Source organism: Amblyomma maculatum, chromosome 1 (genome assembly GCF_055883805.1).
Source record: "Amblyomma maculatum isolate TAMU_Amacu chromosome 1, ASM5588380v1, whole genome shotgun sequence".
NCBI classification, from domain to species: domain Eukaryota; kingdom Metazoa; phylum Arthropoda; class Arachnida; order Ixodida; family Ixodidae; genus Amblyomma; species Amblyomma maculatum.
In genome coordinates, this window is record NC_139344.1 from 119342452 (window position 1) to 119364211 (window position 21760).

The 21760-nt window shown below is 49.0% G+C and overlaps 1 protein-coding gene across 1 annotated transcript in view; it reads right to left on the reverse strand.

Moving 5' to 3' along the window:
- Window positions 1-10521: 10521 nt before the first annotated feature.
- LOC146203711 (carboxypeptidase D-like) overlaps window positions 10522-21760 on the reverse strand; it is a 38123-nt gene continuing 26884 nt past the window's right edge. Inside the window, exons 2-9 of the mRNA XM_084588869.1 lie at window positions 20578-20771; window positions 19920-20069; window positions 18653-18816; window positions 17990-18114; window positions 16400-16539; window positions 15743-15869; window positions 13116-13282; window positions 10522-11241 (exon numbers count right to left, since the gene is read on the reverse strand). Coding sequence (XP_084444995.1) covers window positions 11146-11241; window positions 13116-13282; window positions 15743-15869; window positions 16400-16539; window positions 17990-18114; window positions 18653-18816; window positions 19920-20069; window positions 20578-20771 — 1163 coding nt within the window. The 3' untranslated portion in view covers window positions 10522-11145. The remainder of the gene's footprint in view (window positions 11242-13115; window positions 13283-15742; window positions 15870-16399; window positions 16540-17989; window positions 18115-18652; window positions 18817-19919; window positions 20070-20577; window positions 20772-21760) is intronic.

Here is a 21760-nt window from a genome sequence, read left to right on the forward strand (position 1 = left end):
AACGCTCGGTCGTCCGCAGCCAAAGCTTTCGCTGCACATTCGGTTCAGCAGCGTTGAACCCCTCGAATTTTTTTTCTGGCTGGAAAAGTTTTTAGTTGCTATCTTGAATTTCGGTTCCATTCCGGGGAAGCACCTCCTCCACTTTTCCGGTAATTTGGACGCGTGGGAGGGGGGTCACGTGCTTAGTATTTACGGTGTAAAGTTGCAGGCCCTACGATAACAGGAACAGCCAAGTCTGTAGTACATGTGCAGTGAAAACAGTAAAAACAGTAAAAACGTAGTGGAGTACACATAACAAAATTACGAGGCACTTTGGCAACTAAAGTGGTGAATGGCGAAAGCTTGAGTGCCGCATTCTGCTACGCATTTGTTGCAAATGTGGAGGTGAATGATGCTTCTGCGTCTTTTCTATCCTGTAAATCAATTTCAAATACTGATGATGCCTGCTGTACTAACGCCTCGTAAACATTTTGGTCTGCTTCTGTTTGCTGTGTGGTGCGGCGTTCGAGGAAGGGGCAAATGAAAGGACGCACGGACGCCTGGATCGGACGCCCGGCTGGGTCATTTTCATACATGCATGAATGGCCTGGTGACGTCATGACGGTACATTGCGCGTCCCTTGTCGAACACAGCCAGCATTTCATTGAACGCATCAATTAAGTTCACCAGCGTTCTATAATTCGTTTACAGGAAAGGAAAGGCGCAGTATCTGTCACTCGCGGAATCCCGCTATCTTCCTCGCTGTGGACACCGGGGAATTATGAAGAGCGTTTCACGATCCGGGGCGTGACGCTGTAATACATCCCAGAAATATACCCCTTACCAACAATGTAAAAAAAAAACATTGTTTCCGGCTGCTTACAGATTAAACAATGTGCTCCTCGGAGTAAAAAAAGCCCCTTCCCTTCAAAAACTTCTTTACTGGTAATGTTCCGGTACGTAATTTAAACAAAAAGGTCATAGCTCCTGGCGGAAGGGACCATAAAGAAGAATTTTCCACTAGACTCGCACGGCATTCGATATTTCAGTATAGAGAATGGGGATGGGTTTCCATTTGACGTAATTATGCTGATGGGCCTCCATTGTATATGGCGCTCCAGAATGGCAGGCTATCACTGTGACAGGGATGCCAGACCTGCTCGAACGTAATTTTGATAGAGTACGGAGTGCTTTATTGCCATCCAAAATGTGGCGGAAGAACCTCCCGAATGGCGCTCAAGGCCTTTGTTGTTACTGCAGGAGTTTTAATGCGACGAGGCCAGTCTTAAAACTGGCTGATCATGACATTCATTCGTGTATATTGCCTTGTTTGTCTTTTTCATGTTTTGATCGGAGTTTCGTGTTATTTCGTATGCCAAAGCCAGGCAATAAAGAAAAAAAAAAATTCGGGGCGTGGCGCAGTGTTAAAGCGCTAAGGGATGGAGGTTCGATTCCCCGGTGGGGGGACATGGTTTATTAATTTGTTTTTTAAGTATCAGAGCCGCTGCGAAAGCATGACACTTTTGCTGATGACAACTATGAGCCATTAAAGGCTTTCGCCTTAATCATGTTTCATCTTGCAGTGCTGATTATAGTGATGAGCATGACTCGCGTTTCGATTGGACACTAGCGACACTCATGCTGTATAGTGGCCGAACTTCTGAGTTGATCACTTACTTGCCTTCGTCGTAGCCCCATTTCCGATGTCCTTTGCACACATTAGACAAAGTGCTGGAAAATTACTCTTTATTAATATGAATTCCATGCTGTAAAATAGCGCATGTGTTGGGTGCACTGGACGAAGTATTTGAGTTACCCAGTGTCCTGAATGAATGGATGTTTTACTGTTGTTGGAACACCAGGGTGTATACTGACGACGTAACTAACAGTTCAATCTCGATATAACGATGTCGTAGTTTCTGGGGAAAAAAACTGTTGTATCGTGAACTTGGCTGCATCGAGGTTTTTGTCTTCCAATGACGCAAATAATATTGCGCATTGTGAAACCTTCCTGTTCCGTTTTATTTTGCCTACATATTTTCGTGAGGCTAATAACCTAATACAGGTGATTTCAGAACATCGGGAAAAACAAGTGGCGAAAATTATCGCGAAACTGTCACTGAAAATTACAGCGTGCTTCGATGCAGCGACCTCCACGGAGCAACCGCTTTTACCGAATACGAACCAAGAGGGGGAAAGCTGGAGTCCAATAATGGCGTCAAGCAATCCTGCCACCTTTCACGTGTGCTCGCGATCTAATGGGAACGAGACGTGCATGCAGCAGGTCGCAGCCGGTTTCGTTTGCTTCGTCTAGCTTTAAGGACCACAGGCTATGTTTTGGAGTGAAGCCCCACTTTTCGCATGCAGAGTTGAAGGTCAAATGATGTTTGGAAATGACCTCTACAGTGCGGTTCAGGTGTCCACGACGAAAGTGTGACAGATACTGCACCTTTCCTTCGTATAAACCATTCGGTTAGAGCACATTTTTCACTGCTCGTATGCAGAACTGACGGTCAAATGATACCTGGAAATGACCTCTACAGCACGGTGCAGGTGTCCACAAAGAAAGTAACAGATACTGTGGGTGTGCTTCCTACAAACCATTGCGTTTGAGGTCATTTGAGGGTCAAATAAGGCTTGGAAATAACCTCTATGTCGCGGTTTAGGCGCCCATGGAGAAAGTGATATACTATGCCTTTCCTTCCTATAAACCATAGGTTAGAGGTCATTTTCCACTTCTCGCGTGCAGTGCTGAAGGAGGTCAAATCTGGCTTGAAAATGACCTCTGCGGCGCACGGTCATGTGTCCACGGATAAAGTTGAGATACTGTGTCTTTTCCTATAAACCATTCTGTTAGAGTTCATTTTCAAACCTGATTTGACCTTCAGCTCTGTGCTTGCAAATTACCTCTTAAGGAACGGTTTATGCACCATTTTACCGAGGTGCTGCCATCTTGCATACGTAGCGCCGTCTGTCAGCTAGCCATATCGTCGCCACATTGGAATGTGGGAGCACGCAGCTGAGACTGATCATTGGCGTTGTGTTTACATCTCTCCTTTTTCCACCGGGGAAGTGTTCTGAGCACATGCGTGATGATACCCAAGGCGAGAAGTTAATGCTTGCTACCCAAAGCCGCCGTTGCTCTTCATCCGCAGAAAATCTATGCAGCTGAAAAAGCTTCTAACTGTATTGCCGGCGCGGCTAATCATGAGCCTCACATATTTCATTTTTTTTTTCGCTTACGGTAGTTATTGTTGCATCCGAAGACGATGCAGTGGTTCCCAGTCTGAAGTTCGTTGTCATATCGCCAAATCCACGAAAAAGCAGATACGTGATAAAAATGCGTCAAATGCCAAACTTGCACTTCGCAAATGTGGCGCGGACGGCGCTACATACCACACGCCGGAGAGGAGGAAAGCAGTGGGCGCGCTGCGAACACACTGTATGTGAGGCTATAGGAAAGGCACTGTATCTCACTTTCTCCGTGGACACCTGACCGCGCCGTAAGGAAAGAAAGGAAGATGGGAGTGAAACAGAAAGAGGGGTCGTAGAGAGGGCTGCGGTGTAATTTAGACCACTGGCATCGTACAGCATATGCGCGCCTCTCCGTTTCATTTCCATCGAAACAGCCACGAGTGTTCGGGTTCGAACCCGGGTAATCCGATTAAGTGGTCGAGCCTCTTAACCACTGAGCAGTCGCGGCGGGGCATGTGGCATACTCTGTCACACTTCGAGCGACGCTCCACTTCTCACATGCAGAGCGGATGCAAATCAGGCTTGGAAATGACCTCTATAATAGGAGGCGCACCGCCGCCACAGCTGTGCGCTTCGCAGTAGCCTCCGCCGCAGAGTCGACCGTTGCTCCAACAGCTCGCTCTCACCAATTGTGTCACGTGGGTCACCCAGTGACTCGTCAGGTACGTGGTGCTCGCCACGTAGAGGAAGGGTAGCAGCTTCATAGCAGATGCGCGTGCCGGCTCTGAGAGAAGGGTAGTTCCTACACTGCCTATGCGCGCGCTGCATGCTGCGGAAGCTAACCGAGTCGAGCGGGAAAACGTCTGCCAGCATCGCACGAGCAGGGCATGAAAGTGGGTTCTGCATACAGCGCAGGACTTTGATGCGTTCAATGGAACGCTGTTTTCGATGCAACGCTCGGTCGCCCACGGTCGAAGATTTCGCTCCGCATTCGATTCAGCAACGGTGAACCCGTTAGAAATATTGACCGTGGGTGCCGCTGCGCGCGCACGAGACGTGATTTAAGGACAGCTCACTGCATCCGACTTCACGGGGCTGATAGCATCGCGATGAGACGAGTGCACGGAGCAAGAAACCTTTAGGATTGGAAACTCCGCTGTCTGCGGCGACCACAAAAAGGTCACAAGCCCGCGGCGCTACTATCATGCTGGCGACGCCTGTCAGCGTGGAAATTACCGCCGCTTCGGTTGCCAAGGCAACTAGTCCATGTTTCTTCTGGTAGTCAAGGATTACCTCGCCTTAAAGCTCACCGTAGTACCTATCGCGTCTCATCATCTTGCTCGTGAAATGCTTCTCGCAGACGTAATCTCTCGATGTGAGCTGACGGCCGCCCCCAGGACTTGCCGCAGCCCATATGCTTGCAGACGCTCAGGATCATTCAGTGCCTTGAAGGTGCTCGCCTTCTCCTTGCAACACTTGTAACCGCTTTTGCAATTTTGAACAAAACACCTGCGTCCCATTTTAGCAAATTCCGAAGGAGGCCGTACTGCGCTATTAACATTACGGCCCTCGAGCAGACGCCGACAAGAACTGCTGCTGTTTAGCTCTCAAATACAGTTGCGGCGTGCCCGCTGCAGCAAACACCAGTGTCGTCTGCTTGTCGTCTGCTTTGAGGTGGTGGAAAACATTTATATCTCATACAAATAGAGGAGGTTACGCATGAGCTGACCGTGAAGGGGCCAACCCTCACAAAAACTAGGTGGAGGTGCCTAGTTTGGGACCCCAGTGGCGTCTGCCGCCGCTCGGTCTCGCCCGACCAAGGCCCGTTGGGCCTGCAGTTCGGAGCAGCCGAGCAGGGTCGCCTCCCAGTCCTCCCGGGTTGGGTTAGGGTGAGGGGGGATAGCCGGATTAGAGGGACAGGCCCACACCATGTGGTAGATGTCCGAAGACACCGCCCCACAGTGCGGGCAGCTGCCAGAGAAAGCAGGGACGAAGTATTTTAGAGCTGCCGGGTACAGCAATGTGTGTGTATAGAGGCGGAGTAAGAACCGCTTATCCGCCTTTGAAAGGCCTCTAAATGGGCGGCTGTAAAGGCTGTGTCTAGATTGGTAGTAATTTACGATATCTTTGAATGTATAAGCCGGATTAGAATCAGCGTCCTGGTCGGAGGGGAGGAGAAGGAAACTTCTCGGAGAGAGAGAGCGCGGGCGGCGGCATAGGCAGCCTCGTTTGCAGCCAGCCCCTGATGAGCAGGAGCCTAAATATATCGATGAGCGGGGTCCCCAATGTAGGAGCTATTTTAAAATATTCGATAGGCTAGATAAGGGGTTCGACGTTCCGACAGGCCCCTCGAGAGTCGGAAATTATATATTTCGAATCTGTGTGGGAAGCAGCCAATGCTATGGCGACCTCCTCCGTATGAGTTATGTTGGGGGCCCTGAAGCTAAGACCGTTGACTGTTTTCGCCTCGTGGACGACTGCGGCCGTGTACCATCCCTCATGGTGCGGGCCGGAGGCGTCCACATAAAAAACGCCGGGTTTGGAACCATAATGACGTGCCAGGGCTTCCGCCCGCGCAAGGCGTCTGCCACCATGGTCTTCGCGTGCAATTTTGGCGGGAAGCGGGTATACGTGGCGGGCGCATATCCACGGTGCTGGAATGCGTGCCCGTTCTTCAATAAGTGTGGTATGTTGGATGTGGAGCCGGGCATGAAGGCAGCGGCCCGACTGCGTCTGCGGCAGACGCGTATATTGATTTGTGAGGTGCGCTTCCCTCAATTCCCTAGAGGTGTTCACCGGGATATCGAGGGCCCGCTTAATGACTTTGTGGAGAATGACCTGTAGGGCATTCTCATCTTGCTTCCGCAGGTGGAGATATGGAGTCGAATACAGGATTCGACTGGTTACGAAGGCGTTTGCCAGCCGCAAGGAATCCTTACTTCGCAACCCCCCGCGTTTATTGGAAACTCGGCGGACCATGCGGCCCACCTGCTCGCCCACCTTGCGGAGTTTAGCCAATGGGGTGTCTGGCTTGCGGTGTTGGTGAATGAAAAGTCCCAGTACTCGTACTTTTTGTGTTTCTAGAATTGGACCTGATTGTAGGGTAAGTTGAATTTTAGTAGGGCATTTGGGAGAGGGGCAGATGTGCTCAAGTTCAGACTTCTGTGGAGAGCATTGAAGGCCGCAGCGGTGAGCATAGCGGTCTACTTTAGTCGCCGCCTGCTGCAGGCTGGCCTCAATGTCTCCAAGCGAGCCTTGTGTGGCCCATAGGGTGAATTCGTCGGTGTACAGAGCATGCTGCACGCCTTCGACAGTACCCAGCTGGGCCGGCAGGCGCATCATGGCCAAATTGAATAGCAGGGGAGAAAACACTGCGCCTTGCGGCTCCCCTGGTACCTAAGGGGAAGGGGCCGTGTTCATGATCCTGAATGCGGATGTAAGAGTAGCGGTTTGTGAGGAATTGGCGGATATATTGGAAGGCACGACGGCCACAGTTGGTTTGACTTAAATGAGTGAGAATAATCTCATGCGTTACATTGTCAAAAGCCCCCTTAAGATCTAGGGCGAGTACGATCCTGTCATTATAAGGGCACTCGAGGGGGTAAAGGACTTCCCGATGTAGTTGAAGCAAGACATCCTGTGCGGATCCGTGTGGGCGAAATCTGCACATGGTGTCCGCGAAGACATGTCGTGTCTCAAGGTACTAGGACAACCGATCCCGCACCATCGTCTCCATAAGTTTGCCCACACAAGAGGTAAGAGAGATGGGGCGGAGGTTGTCCGTGTTTATTGCTTTGCCGGCCTTTGGTATGAATGTGACCACAGCAGTTTTCCAATCAATGGGGAGTGGTATCTACTCACCATATTGCATTAATGTAGTTCAATAAAGTTGTATTAGCTGAGTCGGGAAGGTTGGCTAATAATTTAACAGTGATTTTGTCCCGGCCCGGTGCAGTGCCACATTTCATTTTGCCCAGGGCTGTCCGTAGGTCGTGGACCTTGAACGGCTGATCAAGCCCAGCGTTCTCAGAACCTGCAGAGTACGCCTGCCCACGAGTGTCCTGTATATTGCACAAATATCGGTCCCTGAGTTTATGCGCGAGTTGTGCAGTATTACCACAGAAGGTGTGGATTACACGCTGAAGATGTCAGTGTGAAGAGCGTGGACGCAAGCTCCGCCAACCTGCGCCCTCGCTTTTCTTCGCGGTGGTAATCCCAAAGCCCACTGGGGTCGTTAAAGTCGCCTGCAATCAGGAGGGGGTCTCGACCCGCGACTCTCAGCGCTCGGCTGAATAGGTCTGCAAAAGAAATGTGCTCCACTTTAGGGGGACAGTATACATGAGAATGTGAAGTGGTGGGCCCTGCTTGTGGACAGGAAGGAGAGTCACCATCATGCAGGAATATACAATTTGGAGGTCGAGGTCGACAAGATTAGCTGTATAATTTTTGTGGACACAAATGCAAGTCGAGGGGTCTTGTTGGAATTTGTGAATGTGGCGCCCATCCCTGGCTCTTGGAGGGCTTCCACGGCTGGTAAGAATTCAAAAGTTGCGAGGTAAAGACGGAAGTTGGCCCGCTTACAGCGAGCACGGAAACCTCTGCAGTTCCATTGTGTTATTGTAAATGGGGAAGCCGAGTTTGAAGGTGGAAGGCGCCTACTTATAGGGGGCCCCGCCGTCATTAGGAATAAATATAAATTTTGGGGGAGCGACTACCTCAGGGCCAGCCCCCAAAAGCTGGGCAGGAATCTCGGTCACCGGGTGAGGGGCAACTTTCTCGGTGTCCGAGTCTACGACTCGGCTTATTTCGGGAAGTCGAGAGGACACTATCCGAAGGGGTCCCGACCGTCGGAGAAGGTGGGCATCTTCACCGACATGTTTTGAGATCATAGCCGGAACAGTCTCCATGACCTTGGTCAGGGTCTGCTCCATTGCTGCACTGATCATTGAGGTCAGTTTCGTAGTCAGGCGGGCCTCCATCTCAGCAAGGGCCGCTGCGAAGGCTGGTGACGATGCCACCGGCTCGCTCTCCATGTTCTCCGAGCTAGGAGGGCTGGGAGGATTAGAAGCCAATCTGCTTTCTAAAGCTTGAATTTTGGCAAGCAACGCCTCATTTTGGGCCCCGAGGGCTGTCATCTGTTTTGGAGCTCGATATCAACGGGAGGGAGGGGAAGGATCATGGAGGCAACCCCACCCATGCCACTCACCTGTTATTTTTCACGGCACGGACCCAAGCGTTAGCTGTGCCATCCGTCTCGTTGGTATGGGCTTTGTGGCCTTTTCCCCCAGTCGGTGGTGGCGGAGGCGTCTGGCCCTTGGCGCCACCTCGGGCACGGGACTCTTGCTGCTTTTTCTCCGTGACGTCTGTCTGACATTTTGTGATGTCGTTGGTCGTGGCGCCGGAGTGTTTTGGCTTCCCGTCAGAATGCCGTGTTGCTGGAGGCCCCGAGCGCCTGGCCACAGAGGGCGAGCGGAATTTCCCCGCGCACTCAGAAGAGTTTGTAAGGTGCCCGAGCCCACATGTTGCACATTTCGGCTGGCAGTCGTGAGGAGCCCGCACCCCCTCCACTGCCGGAACTTTTTGGCCACACAGGCCGCAGGTTTCACCATTCGGGTTGGGATATGTGTCCGCCCGATGTCCAACTGTGCCGCACTTCACACATGCCGGAATTCTTCTTTTGTATGCACGGACCAGGGCAATTTCTGAGTTGTAGTGGACATACCGAGGCACAGTCTTCTCGGCGAAGGTGAGCTGGGCCGCGTTGGAGGTGCCGTATTTTCGGATGTCGACGATCTCTCCGGCTCGCCATTGAATTTTTTGTTGCGGGGACGCAGTGGCCTCGCAGCTCGCTACGGGGAGGACACCTTTAGAAACATTGTCGGTTTGATTAAGATGGCCCCGCATGGCAATGGAGCCTTTCGGAGAGGCAAGTTGAAATTCGCCAATGAGGTGATCTGCCACGTCGGCATCCGGGGAGCCCGTGACGAGATTTTGCTCCCATGAAAGAAGCAGAGTGAGAGTAGCTGCTGCCGACACACCCAGTAGCGCCTTGAAAGCTTCTCCCAACTGATCGCATTGATACAAATCTCGGAGGGCCACCGGTGTGGTGGGTTTGAGGACGACTTGATAATCATCCAGATGGAATCTTGGAAGTGGTCTGGGTTTCCACTTCGGTGTCGGCTTATAAGCTGAACCGCCTTGGGACGCCTCCGCGCGCTAGACGCCATTGTTGAGCGCGCGCCGCTGAAGATCGCGCCAGAGCCGCCTGCCCGCGCGCTGCATTTTTTTTTTCTTTGCGGCTTCTACGACGCGCCGCATGCCGCCGCCACTGCATACGGCCGCGTCATGCTCCGTGCTGTCGGCGCTAGAATTGTGACCTTATCTGGTCGCCCGCGCTCGCTCGCACGGACGGGAGTTTCGCCTCCTATATGGTTTCTTGCTCCGTGGACGAGTGCGATGGCTTAGTTTTGTTTAGTAAGAATACCGTAGTGGAAGGCTCCAGAAATTTCGACTCATGGGTTCCTTAACGCGCACTGATGTCACAGCACGCGAGCAACTTGTATTTAGCTTCCAACAAAAAGCATCCTCCGTGGCCGGGATCTAGTCCTTGGATAGCCGGGATCGAATCCACGCCCTCGGGATTAGCAGTTGAGAGCCCTACCCGTTGGCCACCGCGGCGGGGCTAGATGGGCTTATCACAGGCACAGAAGTACGAGCGCTACGATTACAAGAGTACGAAATGCCTGCCTTAATTTGTCTTTTTGTGCCAGCGAATAAAATAGACGCTCCAGATTACGCTGATCTAGTGAGAATGTCATTCCGGACGTAGAAACATTACATGTCCGTGCACACTCGTTCCGGACTTTGAAACATCGCACGTGCTATTTGAGCGTCCAAGCAAGCGGAGCTTCGCGGATGGGAAAAATTTTTCCTGTTTCCTTAGCAGGGCTGCCTTATAAACATGCTGCACGCTTTTGCGATAAGTCGAATATTTTTTTGTTTTGGGGGTAGTTTACCGAAATTTGCTTTGTATGCTCGCAAATACTTCGTTGCATCGAAACTCCGGCACGAAACTACGTGGTTAAATAGAGAGGGAAATATGAGCATTTCAATGGAAGCAAGAGACTGAAAATGAACAAGTTCGTTGCGTCGCGAACTTTTTTATATTGAGGTTCGATATATTGAGGTTCAACTATATACTCTTCCGGGCAGGGCAAATAACACTGATTGAGCATATTTAGTGTGTGGCTGTTGCTTTGTTGTTAGTATGATGTGTAAATGGACATTTCACACAGAAGCTTTGCTGATGCAATGTTTCCTTGTTTATTGATATTTCTGTTATATTTAATTAGAACATTGTTTTTTTTCTGATACAGCAAGGTTACATTTGATTTCGTGCATATCACGAGGCTTGGCATTGTCAGTATTCACACTGCGAGATGGAGAGCCTTAATGCTGCAGTGAGTGGTTGCTAAGTTATAGTATGTACATATCCCTGATGCAAAAACTTAAGTCATATGCCCAAAGCATATTTGTGGCCTCATGGAGGGATGCAAAAGTCTCTTGGCAAAGTCTAATGCAGTAATGAATTTCCATTTCTTTTTCTGTGCATATTGTAGCCCACATGTAAGATCGCACATTACACCTGCCTAATTTTCTCCCCAAATGTTTGAATATGCTATGTTGCAATGCTGCAGTTAGTGATGTTGGTGTCTTATCTCTCCTGTCTCTTCCCCCTTCCCTGGCTTCTCATTGTTTTATCTTTGAAAAGATACATCAATCATACCTGTCATCATTTCACTCAAGGGTAGCAAGATATGTACTAAGAGCTTTTCAGGTATGTCCATTCTGTTCTGTTCACTATTATCTGATAACTGGGTGCCCTTCACTGTTAAATAAATATTTGTTCCCTCAAATGCATGTTGTGTCAGCACAATATTTTTTCATTTTGTTGTTAGACAGACACATCATTCACATAGGTTGCATTTGCTTCATTGGCTGGGGTGGTGGTAGCATCCTGCGTTCCTGGCTGCCATCCATGTAGGCTTCGGACTCGAGCAGCATTTCCTGTCACAGAATGATGAAAATCATCCTTATTAAAGTGCACAAAAGCAAAACGTTTTAAAGAGACACTGAGATATATTTTGGTCACTGGAAAACCCTTTGGATTAAGTAGGGAACTTCACAAGGAATGTAATCCAGAGTTCTTGCTAAACATGCAGCAAGACTTGGAATGGGAGCAGTTAGGGATAAGGGTAGATGGAGAATACCTCAGTAATCTACGATTGGTTGATGACATTGCCCTGCTAAGTAACTCGGGGTATGAACTGCAAATAATGATTGATGACCTAGACAGGAAAAGTAGAAAGGTAGGCTTAAAAATCAATATGCAGAAGACGAAGGTAATGTTCAGCAGCCTCGGGAAGGACACGGCAGTTTACGTTAGTTAGGGAAGCACTGGGAGTAGTAGGCAAATATGTCCACTTAGGACAGGTAGTAACTGCAGATCCGGACCATGAAAAGGAAATAACAAGAAGAATAAGATTGTGATGGAGCGCATTTGGCAAGCACTCGCAGATTATGACTAGCAGCTTACCGGTATCGCTCAAGAGGAAAGTATACAACAGTTGCATCTTACCTGTACTCACCTACGGGGCTGAAACGTGGAGGCTAACCAAGAGAGTTCTACTTAAGTTGAGAAAAACCCAGAGGGCTATGGAACGAAAATTGGTAGGGGTAACATTAAGAGATAGAAAGCGTGCAGAGTGGGTCAGAGAAATAACTCAAGTTACCGACATTCTAGTGGAAATTAAGAAGAAGAAATGGACATTCGCAGGACATGTAGTGCGAAGAGAGGATAACCGATGGTCGCTTAGGGTAACAAAATGGATTCCAAGGGAAGGAAAGCGTAGCAGAGGGCAGCAGAAAGTTAGGCGGGCAGATGAGGTTAAGAAGTTCACAGGGGTCAAGTGGGTGCAGCTAGCACAGAATCGGGTGAATTGGAGAAATATGGGAGAGGCCTTCGCCCTGATGATGATGATGGTGAAGTATGGGGAATTCAAGGTACAGTAGCATTTGCAGTTATCCCTAAGATTGTTTTCAGTTTTCCCTAGACGTCCCCCCCTGAAGTGCTGTTCACCTGCTACAATACATCTGTTAGCCACTATTGGTGATAGCCTTGCTTCTAATGCTGTCTTGGGAGACTGAAGGCATTGGCATTATGGTGGATTTACGGATAACTCTCGGAGGGTTCAGTTCAAGGTTTGATAAATGCTTCGTGTATTTCTGAATTTCTGAAGTGTTATTCACAGAACCCATGCCTGCACTGACTGTACCTTCCAGCCACACTATGGCAGCATTACGACTGCAGTAAAGCAGCAAAAGCATATGCACTGAAGAATAAGCCGGATTCGGGTTCCATTTGTCAGCACTGCATTCTATGGTGTAAGCTGACTGAGTGGCTCATGGTAGCATACCATACCTGTTAAATTGAAATCCTCATGGTGGGATTGAAAATCTCTTTCAAGGTACAACTGACGTGAGCAAATGGAGAAATGAGCATGACTGCTTCAGTAAGACACCACATGTACTCGGTGGTTTTTACTGGTAGAAAGGGAATCGAGGATGAGTTTTTTGGTAACTGAACAATGAAAATGGGCAAATATTTGCTGTGGTGTTTCTATGAGATCTCTGTAGTGCTTTTACAGGCACTCGAAGCTGCTGTATGATGCCCAGAAATCTCAAGACCGACTTTTCTGCAGTGGAAACAAAACTAAAAATGGTTTGCTGGGCCAAGTCTCGCAATCATTTGTCAACGTTTACCAAAGGTCTTGGTGAGGCCAAGCTGCACTTGGTACCGTCTTCATATAGTTTGAAAGTTTTCGTTGTTAAAATCTGGGTGCTAAATACGATAGAGGTGAAATTCGAAGTCCCGGGCTTACCATGGCTCTGGCGGCAACCGGCTTGAGCTGGAAGTCCAAGCGCTGGGCCTCTGTGCGGGGCCGGTGCTCGACTGTGACCTGCTTTTGGCCGGGCACGTAGCCATCCCGGTAGACGCGAACGATGTACGTGCCGGGAATCAGCAGCCGCCAGTATTCGCCGTTTTCGCCTGCGAAGACGGCAACATGTGCATCAGTGATGTATATTTTCTTATCCGTCAAGACAGCATGACATACCCGGCTTTCCCGGACATCACTTTTATTTGTCAGCCAACTGTGGAATATTGTCTGATACTGATATGATAATATTGAAGGGAATAGCCCAATCTTCGGATGTGCAGCAAAATCATCATCATCAGCAGCAGCAGCAGCAGCCTGACTACACCCACTGCAGGAAAAAGGCCTCTCCCTTTCCCCTTCAATAAACCACTGTGCCAACTGCATTCATTTCACCCGCGCAAACTTCCTAATCTCAGGTAAAACAACAGCCGAACCGGAGACACCGCACAAGAAAGAGAACACGACCCGAGGCTGGTCGTATTCTTTTTCCATTCCCCATGCCAGCCCTCTACCGCTTGTCCGTATAGGGCGATGGAAGAACAAGGTGTGATCCCGTTTAAAAGCGCCGTCGAAATGTCGTTGGGCTCATTCCTTGAATTGCTCAATGACTACTTGAAGGCTACGGTTGTGAGCTTCGAAGACGGATGCTTCAGGCAAAGAAGCGGGATCTGCTTAGGCTGGCTGGTGGCTCCGCCCTTGTGTGATTTGCTCTTGGCAGCATTCAGGATGAAGATGCAGAGCACACAGCGACAGGCGGCTGCTGGCCACCTTCAGATACATTGAAGATTTCCTCACTCAAACCACGCACGAGTCGAATGAGTGTAACGACGCTATTTTGGAAGCCTTCCGTGCCACTTGTCCCGACCTCACATTCACGACATGCTCCCACGGCAAATTAGTATTCGCTTTCTCGGCCTGGAGTTTTGCGATAAGCATGTCTGCTGAAGGTATGAAGCTCGTGCTAGGAAGCAGCTTTTACTATACGATTCCACTCATTCAAAATCCTTGAGCGAAGGGTAGCAATTGCGGCGTTGTCAGCCTCGTGTCGCGTTCTCTTTATTGCGTGGTTTTCCCGTTTGGATATTGTTTCACCTTCGGCATCCTTCATCCTTAATTTCATCCGTCCACCTAAGTTTCTATACTCGCCTCGCTTTCCTTCAGTTGCAATCCATACTGTCACCGTTGGAGACCACCGTTTATCTTGCCTTTCCATTACATGCTCTGTCCATGCCATTTCTTCTTGATTATTACTAGAATGTCATTAACTCGTGTTTGTTCCTATACCCATTCGGCACGCTTTCTGTCTCTTAACGTTACGTCAACAATTTTTCGTTCCATAGTTCTCTGCGTTCCTTCAGTTTAGACTGAACTCTTTTTGTTAGCCTCCACGTTTCAGCCATATAGGTGAATACTGGTGAGATACAGTTGGTATAGATGTATACTTTCCTCTTGAGGGATGATGGCAACCTGCCGTTCACGATCTGATATTTGCCGAACTCCCTACAACCGAATCAGATTCTTCTATTGATTTCTCTCACGTGATTCGGACTTGCGGCTACTACCGTCCCCAGTAGACGTATTCCCTCAGCACTTCCAGCGCTTCGCTGCCTGTTCCTTCTCGAGGCTGTTGAACATTACTTTAGCCTTCTACGTATTAGTTTTTAGGTCTACCAGTCTGATTTGCCTCTCTGTCATTAATCATCCTCTGCAATTTGCTTCCTGAGCTACTCAGCGAGGCAATGTCATCTGTGAATCGCAGATTACTGAGGTATTCTCCATCGACCCTTGTTCCTAACTGCTCCCATTCCAGGTCTTTGATTACTGCCTCTAAACTAGCGGTGAATATTACTGGAGAAGAAAAGTATTTTTTTTTATTTTTGTCCTTCGTTCGCGTCGAGTAGTCACGCGGCTGCTAAAGTAAACCAATGGGGAACGTTTGTGACTATATAACGAACACAAAAATAGAAATAAATTAGGATCCTTCCTATATAAAGAAAATCGGCGGATTGATTTATCGATTGCTACAGTAGGATTTTACATTATGCGAAAATATTGCCGGCCACCCACTTCAAGTTATTCGCTCACGCGCACATACCTTATGTAACGTTTTCCACATACTTCTTTCCATGATATACGTGTCAAACTGGAACGACATATCCCACTCCGTCGCTGCTATCATTTGTGCATCATTGAAATGCATGCATCACGTAACAATCTGTAAAAGAACTGAATCTGATGTTTACCTACCTCCCCCTTTTTGTAATACTCCGAAATGAACATTTAAGGTTAATAAATAAAATGAATTGAATTCAAATAAACATCCTATTAAATGCTCTTGACCAGAGTTTCTGGGTATGATTGAACTGCGCATGTTTTTTTTTTTTTTTTTTTTTTTTTTTTTTTTTTTTTTTTTAATGGGCCGACGAAAAACCTGTGTTTAATTGCACCCATTCAACTTCCGTGTCTGCATAGCCCTGCCTGCCCAGCCATGTGTAAGTATTGTATGTGGGCCACCTAGGAATCGAACCTGCGATCTCGAGTTCTGCTCCGCGCTGTGTTGGTACACTTACTGGTGAGGACGTTGTGACGTATGAGCGTAGGCTCTCCGCCGGTGACGTTGGCCACCTCCACGTCCGCGTCGGCGATTGGCTCGCCAGACAGGCTGTCGGTGACGAGACCCTTGATTCCAATGTGCGCCTGGAACAGATTGAGCAGCATTTTCCGAAAGACGGTGAATAATTTCTCAGCTCCCGCAGCAAGGTATGCGTTCTCATGCAATTCACCGAGATTCATTTTGACAGTGATGAACTTTATGTATACTCCAATTATTGCGCTATCACGCCTATAATGACCAGTAGAAATGTGGCGCAGTAGTTCATCGAGCTGCTGACAGGTCGAACACATTCCAGCGTGAGATTGTTTTATAAATCAATGCCTATACCAGAAAGGGGTACTTTCTGTAGCGGATGCTTGAACTGAAGATCAAAGCCAGCACCTCAGAATGATACCGGTGTAAAGTAAACTTAACTCAAGATCTAGCGCACTGGCCGAGTGGAAAGATGTCACTATGCAAGGACAATGCTTTGCCACCACATTATGTGGCAATATTATTAGAGTCAACGCAGAAAACAAATCGGAGGGCACACTGATTCAATTTTGGGGAACATAAAGGAAAGATTAACCCAGCATAGCACAGGTCTGTAGAGCACATGTGGTCCTGCGCATACCTGCCACAGGAAGTTGAGGAGCGCCTGCTTGTTGTCCTCCCACTCCTTGCGCAGCTGAGACTCCGGCGGGAACTTGCGGCAACCAAGCTCGACCGTGATCTCGAAGTCGTTCGAGCCGAGGTAGTTGAAATCCTGCATGCCTGAAAGGGGTGCAGAACTCCCAATAGAGGCCTCGAAGTTCCAGGGGTCAGTACAGGTAGGCCGAATGCTTATATAACACGAAGGCGTTAAAGGCCCCGTTCACCGAGAATCCGGCGTCGGCGGCCGTCAACCGCCATTGGCGTTGTGATTGGCAGGAGCTGCCAACTCGGGCCTCTCCTTTCGCATAGGAGGGTGATATCAGAATCAGGCTGCCAGGACCCTTCGCATTCACGTTACCTCTATGCTGCGCCGGCAAGATTGTACGGCTTGGTTAAAGCGGGGCTTTATATGACTGGTGATAGCCTACGCTATCGCTTCATACCCCGGGTGGAGCTTAATTTGCCCACATAATTTTTTTTTTTTTGCCATGCATAATTCAATCGATTAAGACGGAGGGTATCACGATTCTTTTGGTATTAATGGCTACAACCATGAGCATACGTTAATATTGTGGACTAAGAAGAAGAAAATAATATTCTCGTGTGCGTGTATATGTGGACGCATTTGGATTGAAGGCGACCAAGTAAATATTTCTACTGAGTGATAAATTTTCTAACGTCCTCCAGAAATCGCACTGAAATGTGCTGCGGGACGCCTAATAAAAGCTAACTTAGGCCGCCCGCAGCATTAAAATCCGGTCTCAACGTTGCGTGCTAGGGTTAGCGTGTCTGTACAAGTGCGCGACCAGCTGCATCCCCACATATTTCGACGCAATTTTACAGCGCGGAAGAGACTATTTACTCATTACCAAATATTTATAAGTACTTATAGTAGCCTTCGTCTAGAGGGTAGAATGCTTATTGTAGTCGGGTAGTTCGCAGTAACCTCAACGCACGATTCCTCCGTAGCGGAAAGTACTGTGCTCTTAAGACTTTTCTGGTTATCTAGATGAAAAGCTAACCATCAGACCAAATGATAAGCTCAAGAATGTCGATGCATCAGGCTTGTTTGGTGCAGTAAAATATCCAAAACAGACTTGGTTTACTGTTCAGCGGAATAATACACATGCCGCATGCCACTGCCCATAGTTGGCAACAGCTTTTTTTTTTCTTAAGCTTTTCCTACTATTGTAATATATGCGCGCCAGTTCTCTTCCCTGCGCGCACGAGTCGTGCTCCTACTCCCAAACCCTTACTTATAACTAAACTATAACCCTATAACATTTACCTATAGCTAACCTATAACCGCTTTCGCGCGATAAACAAGGCATGCAAGGGGAAGCAGTTAAAACTCAATCGTCCTAGGAAAGTAGTTTTCGACTGACAAATGACGTTTCGCAATTAGGAAAAAAAAAAAAAGTGCGCCATGCCAAATTATTCGCGTAAATTAGCCTCCAAAAAGAGTGGCGTGCGCGATATCTATGTATAGTTGCGCGGGTTACTTCTTTCTCCTTCCTCTCTTTCATTTCGCACCACACTGCGCACTCGTGATTGGGCATGCGCGACTCACCTCCTGCGACGGCGTACCAGGCGGCCCCGTTGGTGATGCCTCCGGTGTCTCGAAAGGCGTCACCGCCGCACATCTCGCCCTGCTTCATGCGTGGGTGACTGGACGCGTACGTCTGCGCCAGGTGCCTGCACAAACAGGCGACCACAGCGCATGCGTGGCTCCGTCAGAATGCAAGTTTTAGGCGCCGCTGTATATAAGTGCACTCTGCCACTGTGGGACGAAGAAACTTCGCATTTGACGAACGCGACTGTGATGTCATCGTATTAGGTGCATGCAGCAATTTGCCATGTCCGTTGTTTCAAATAAAGTAGCGTATGGTTGTGTGCAATTCCTTGTTCTATAGTGAGGTTGGTTCTTGCTTATGTCTCTGATATGGACAGCATTTGCGGTAGGCTACAAGCCCCTCGTTAAATGACGAGGAACCTAATTCGATTTAATAGTTATAGAAAATAAAATATTCAATATTAGTTAACCAGTATGGCTACCACGTTTTAGCTGTATTCTGATGCATACCGCCACTGACGGTCTTCTAAATTAAAAATAAAATTTATCTTTTAAAAACTGCTGACAACCTGAGGTGAAAAGGCCTTGATAAGCTGGGCACGCTAGTATAGCTGCCTTGCCGGTTGTGCACGATGTTTTTGGCGGGACATTTGCACATACCTAAAGGTGGCGTCGTCTGGTGCCGACGTGTACTTCTTCTGGGAACCGTCGAGCGTGTCATCGAAAGGGTAGTTAGCCACCAAAGCGCCGCCGTGGAAATTCGCCGACAACACGAATGGAAGCGACAGGATCCATTCCATCACAGCCTTCGTCTCGGGCTGGACCTGCGGACGCGTGTGGGCGCACGCTGCTTCAATGGTTTCTTCGGCTTAGCCGCAGAACGACGCATAAATAATATTGCCTGCCAGTACAAGAAGTCAAAATGTGAAATATGCCACATCTGTAGTTTGCCCGGTTTATACGAGTCTACATGACAGGTGTAAAAAGTCATCACAATGCAATCTTGCTTCCTATACAGTCTTGCGTTTGACGACGAAGTTGAATAGTGTTATTGCTCTCTGCACAAGCATCACCTCTCGGGAGATGCGTGCGATCACTCTTCTTTTAGGCGAACATTGACTAAGCGCGGATTAGAATGCAGGGTTTGTAAGACTGTTAAGGGGGTCGCTTTCATGATTTTCATATTCCCTTCACGGCTTGATGGCGAGATTCAACGCGAGAGAGTTTGCACCAGTTCTCTGGCTTCGTTGAATGACCACGCGCATGCGGCGCTTTCCCGCTCTTCAGCAGCGACGCATATATCCTCGCATAAGCGTTTTTTCATCGGCAGGCCCTGAATACGGTCTCATTGCATCATTCGTGCTTCAGCATGCACGGGCGGATACTTTGAGGTGACGAGTAGAACGCTGTCAATTTCTTCTTGCATTTTTTTTTTGTTTTCGTGCCATTTACGAGAGTAATAACTATCACTATGTCAGTACGAGTTTATATCGTTTTCTATAGCATGTATACACCCCAGTGGTCGGTTTGTACATGGTGCGGCACTTTCGCGAAGATAGGGCGGCAGCCCGCTCCATTCTGGTCACCATCGTCATATAATTTGACAGCCGTAAAAAAAGCACCAAACTAACACACTACAGGCGCTGGCGGCTGGCGGCACCGTGGTTGGCCAGCAGAATTCCTGCCTAGCATTTGCGCCCCATTACAATATGTGCCGTCACCAGGGCATGAACACATTTCAGGCAGTTCACGGTTTCAAGCTGATTGTTCTGGCGTCTTCGCACCAGGCGCGACCATCATAATCCCTTGAACTGGTTTCTTGCATAAAGTATAGCGCTCACATCCTCTTTCTAACAATGCAGTACAAACATACCACAAACCACTTCTACGTTGGACAGTAAGTCGTCAGTTGAGTAAGTATACGTACCGGATGTGCGAGCTCCCCCTTGAAGAGGTGGTCTGGCTTGATCCTTCGAAGGCCCTTGTCCCGCAGAATGCGCTCCAAATCGGGAAAGTCCCGGTTGAGGTCTACACCCATGGCGTTGGCTCGGCCGCTGACCCAATCTTCGCGAGCAGACTGCACAGGCAACAGGGCACGGCAACCGTGAGATCTTTGCTTAAGTAGCGCTGCCGTCTTACAGCGCGCATTTCCAGCTCCGTTCACATCGCTCAGTAATTCCATTCGTCCTCTCTGCTCCTTTCCCGCAAACGCCTGTCGTCGAGATCTAGTCTGACATCGACAGGCGTATAGTGGACACGCTGGGACCATGCGACGGTTGTCGCTGTGGTGATGTATATGGAACTACACGCGCTCTATACACTGAGCTGCTAAGCGTCCACTTTCGTTACAAATTAACACGCCTAAGAATATATATATTTTTTAGAAAATGCACAGAAGGCACTCGGTTGAAGCAGTTTTGGTCTGGCCTGCAGCAACTCGTATGTTCTTACAGATTCACGGAAGTGTTGGGTACAAAACCTCCTCGCGCACATGCTTGGCATGCTTGGAACCGGTGCTTTTTAAAGTCACTTAAAAACCAGGTGGGAAATCACTGTTGAGTCTGCTCGCTAAAGGTTCAACTTACCCTGGCTGCGGTGTCCCACCCGTCCGGGTTCATGCTGGGCATAATGTGGATGCGCGTCGAATTCAGCAGTGCGGACACTTCGGGGTCCCCTTCTCGATATTGACGGCAAAGGTACCAGGCCAGAGCCAGCATCAGCTCGCGGCCCAACACCTCGTTGCCGTGCATGTTGGCGACGTACTTGGTCTCGGGCTCCACTGCGCAAGGATACGCGCGTATGGCACTCGGTCAGTCTGAGCGGGAACTAACCACCTGCGCATGACCACGTTACATCAACTTCCTCGCAAAATATATCTGAAATCACGTGCACGCAAAGTCTTCTGCTTTCAGAGACCTTTGGTGCAGCGGAAAGGAAAAGTACTAGCTAACGCAGACGTATGCCGCGGTTTATAGAACGCCCGCTGCGCACGCGTATAGGGGCAGGGGTGGGCCAAGGTGTGGCCACTCCACCTGCACAGGTGCACGTCTTCGGCTATGCTAAATGTCTCCATTGGCTAATTTCGCAAGCTGCATCCTGGTGCATGACAGAAATTTTCTGGAAACCTAGAACCTGAGCGGCGCGATGGGCGACAGCAGCTCGGTGATGGGATTCCCAGATCATCGCGAAAAGCCTTTGCGCGTTGGGTCACCCCAAAATACCGCCTTGTACGATTTACAAGCACAAGACAGCTCATTTTAATGATCTTAGATTTATTACTTTCGTTAGTGAAGAGTTCGGGTGTTCGTAGAAATATGCTTGTAACTTGACCTAAATTTCCCAAGAAAGTTTGCGTAGCTTGAACATTTCGATTAACTCGGAATTCCGCACTGAGAAAGCCCGCCGGCTCCATTTCGAGACCTGACACTTTATAGTGCGAAACTCGATCCCTGGCTGCTGCCCGCTCGACGTTGGCTCGACAAAGCAGTTTCCAAGAAGTTTCCATGACGCTGGGGTAAAAATTTTGATCGCGGATTTTCAACCCTCTCGGCGCTATGGCAACGCTGTCCACAGCCCTCCCCAGCGATGAATGCTTCGTCGGTCGCCGCTGGTCTCCGTTTCTCACGCCGGCGAGGACAATGGCTGCCACCGAAGACGGACGAAACAAGGAACGCGCTCTATTTCAGGGGGCCGCTTTTTGTTCGTTGCATGTACGCTTCCACGCGAGATGGTGCTGTAACGCTGCAGCAGCTGCCGCTGACAAGCTGC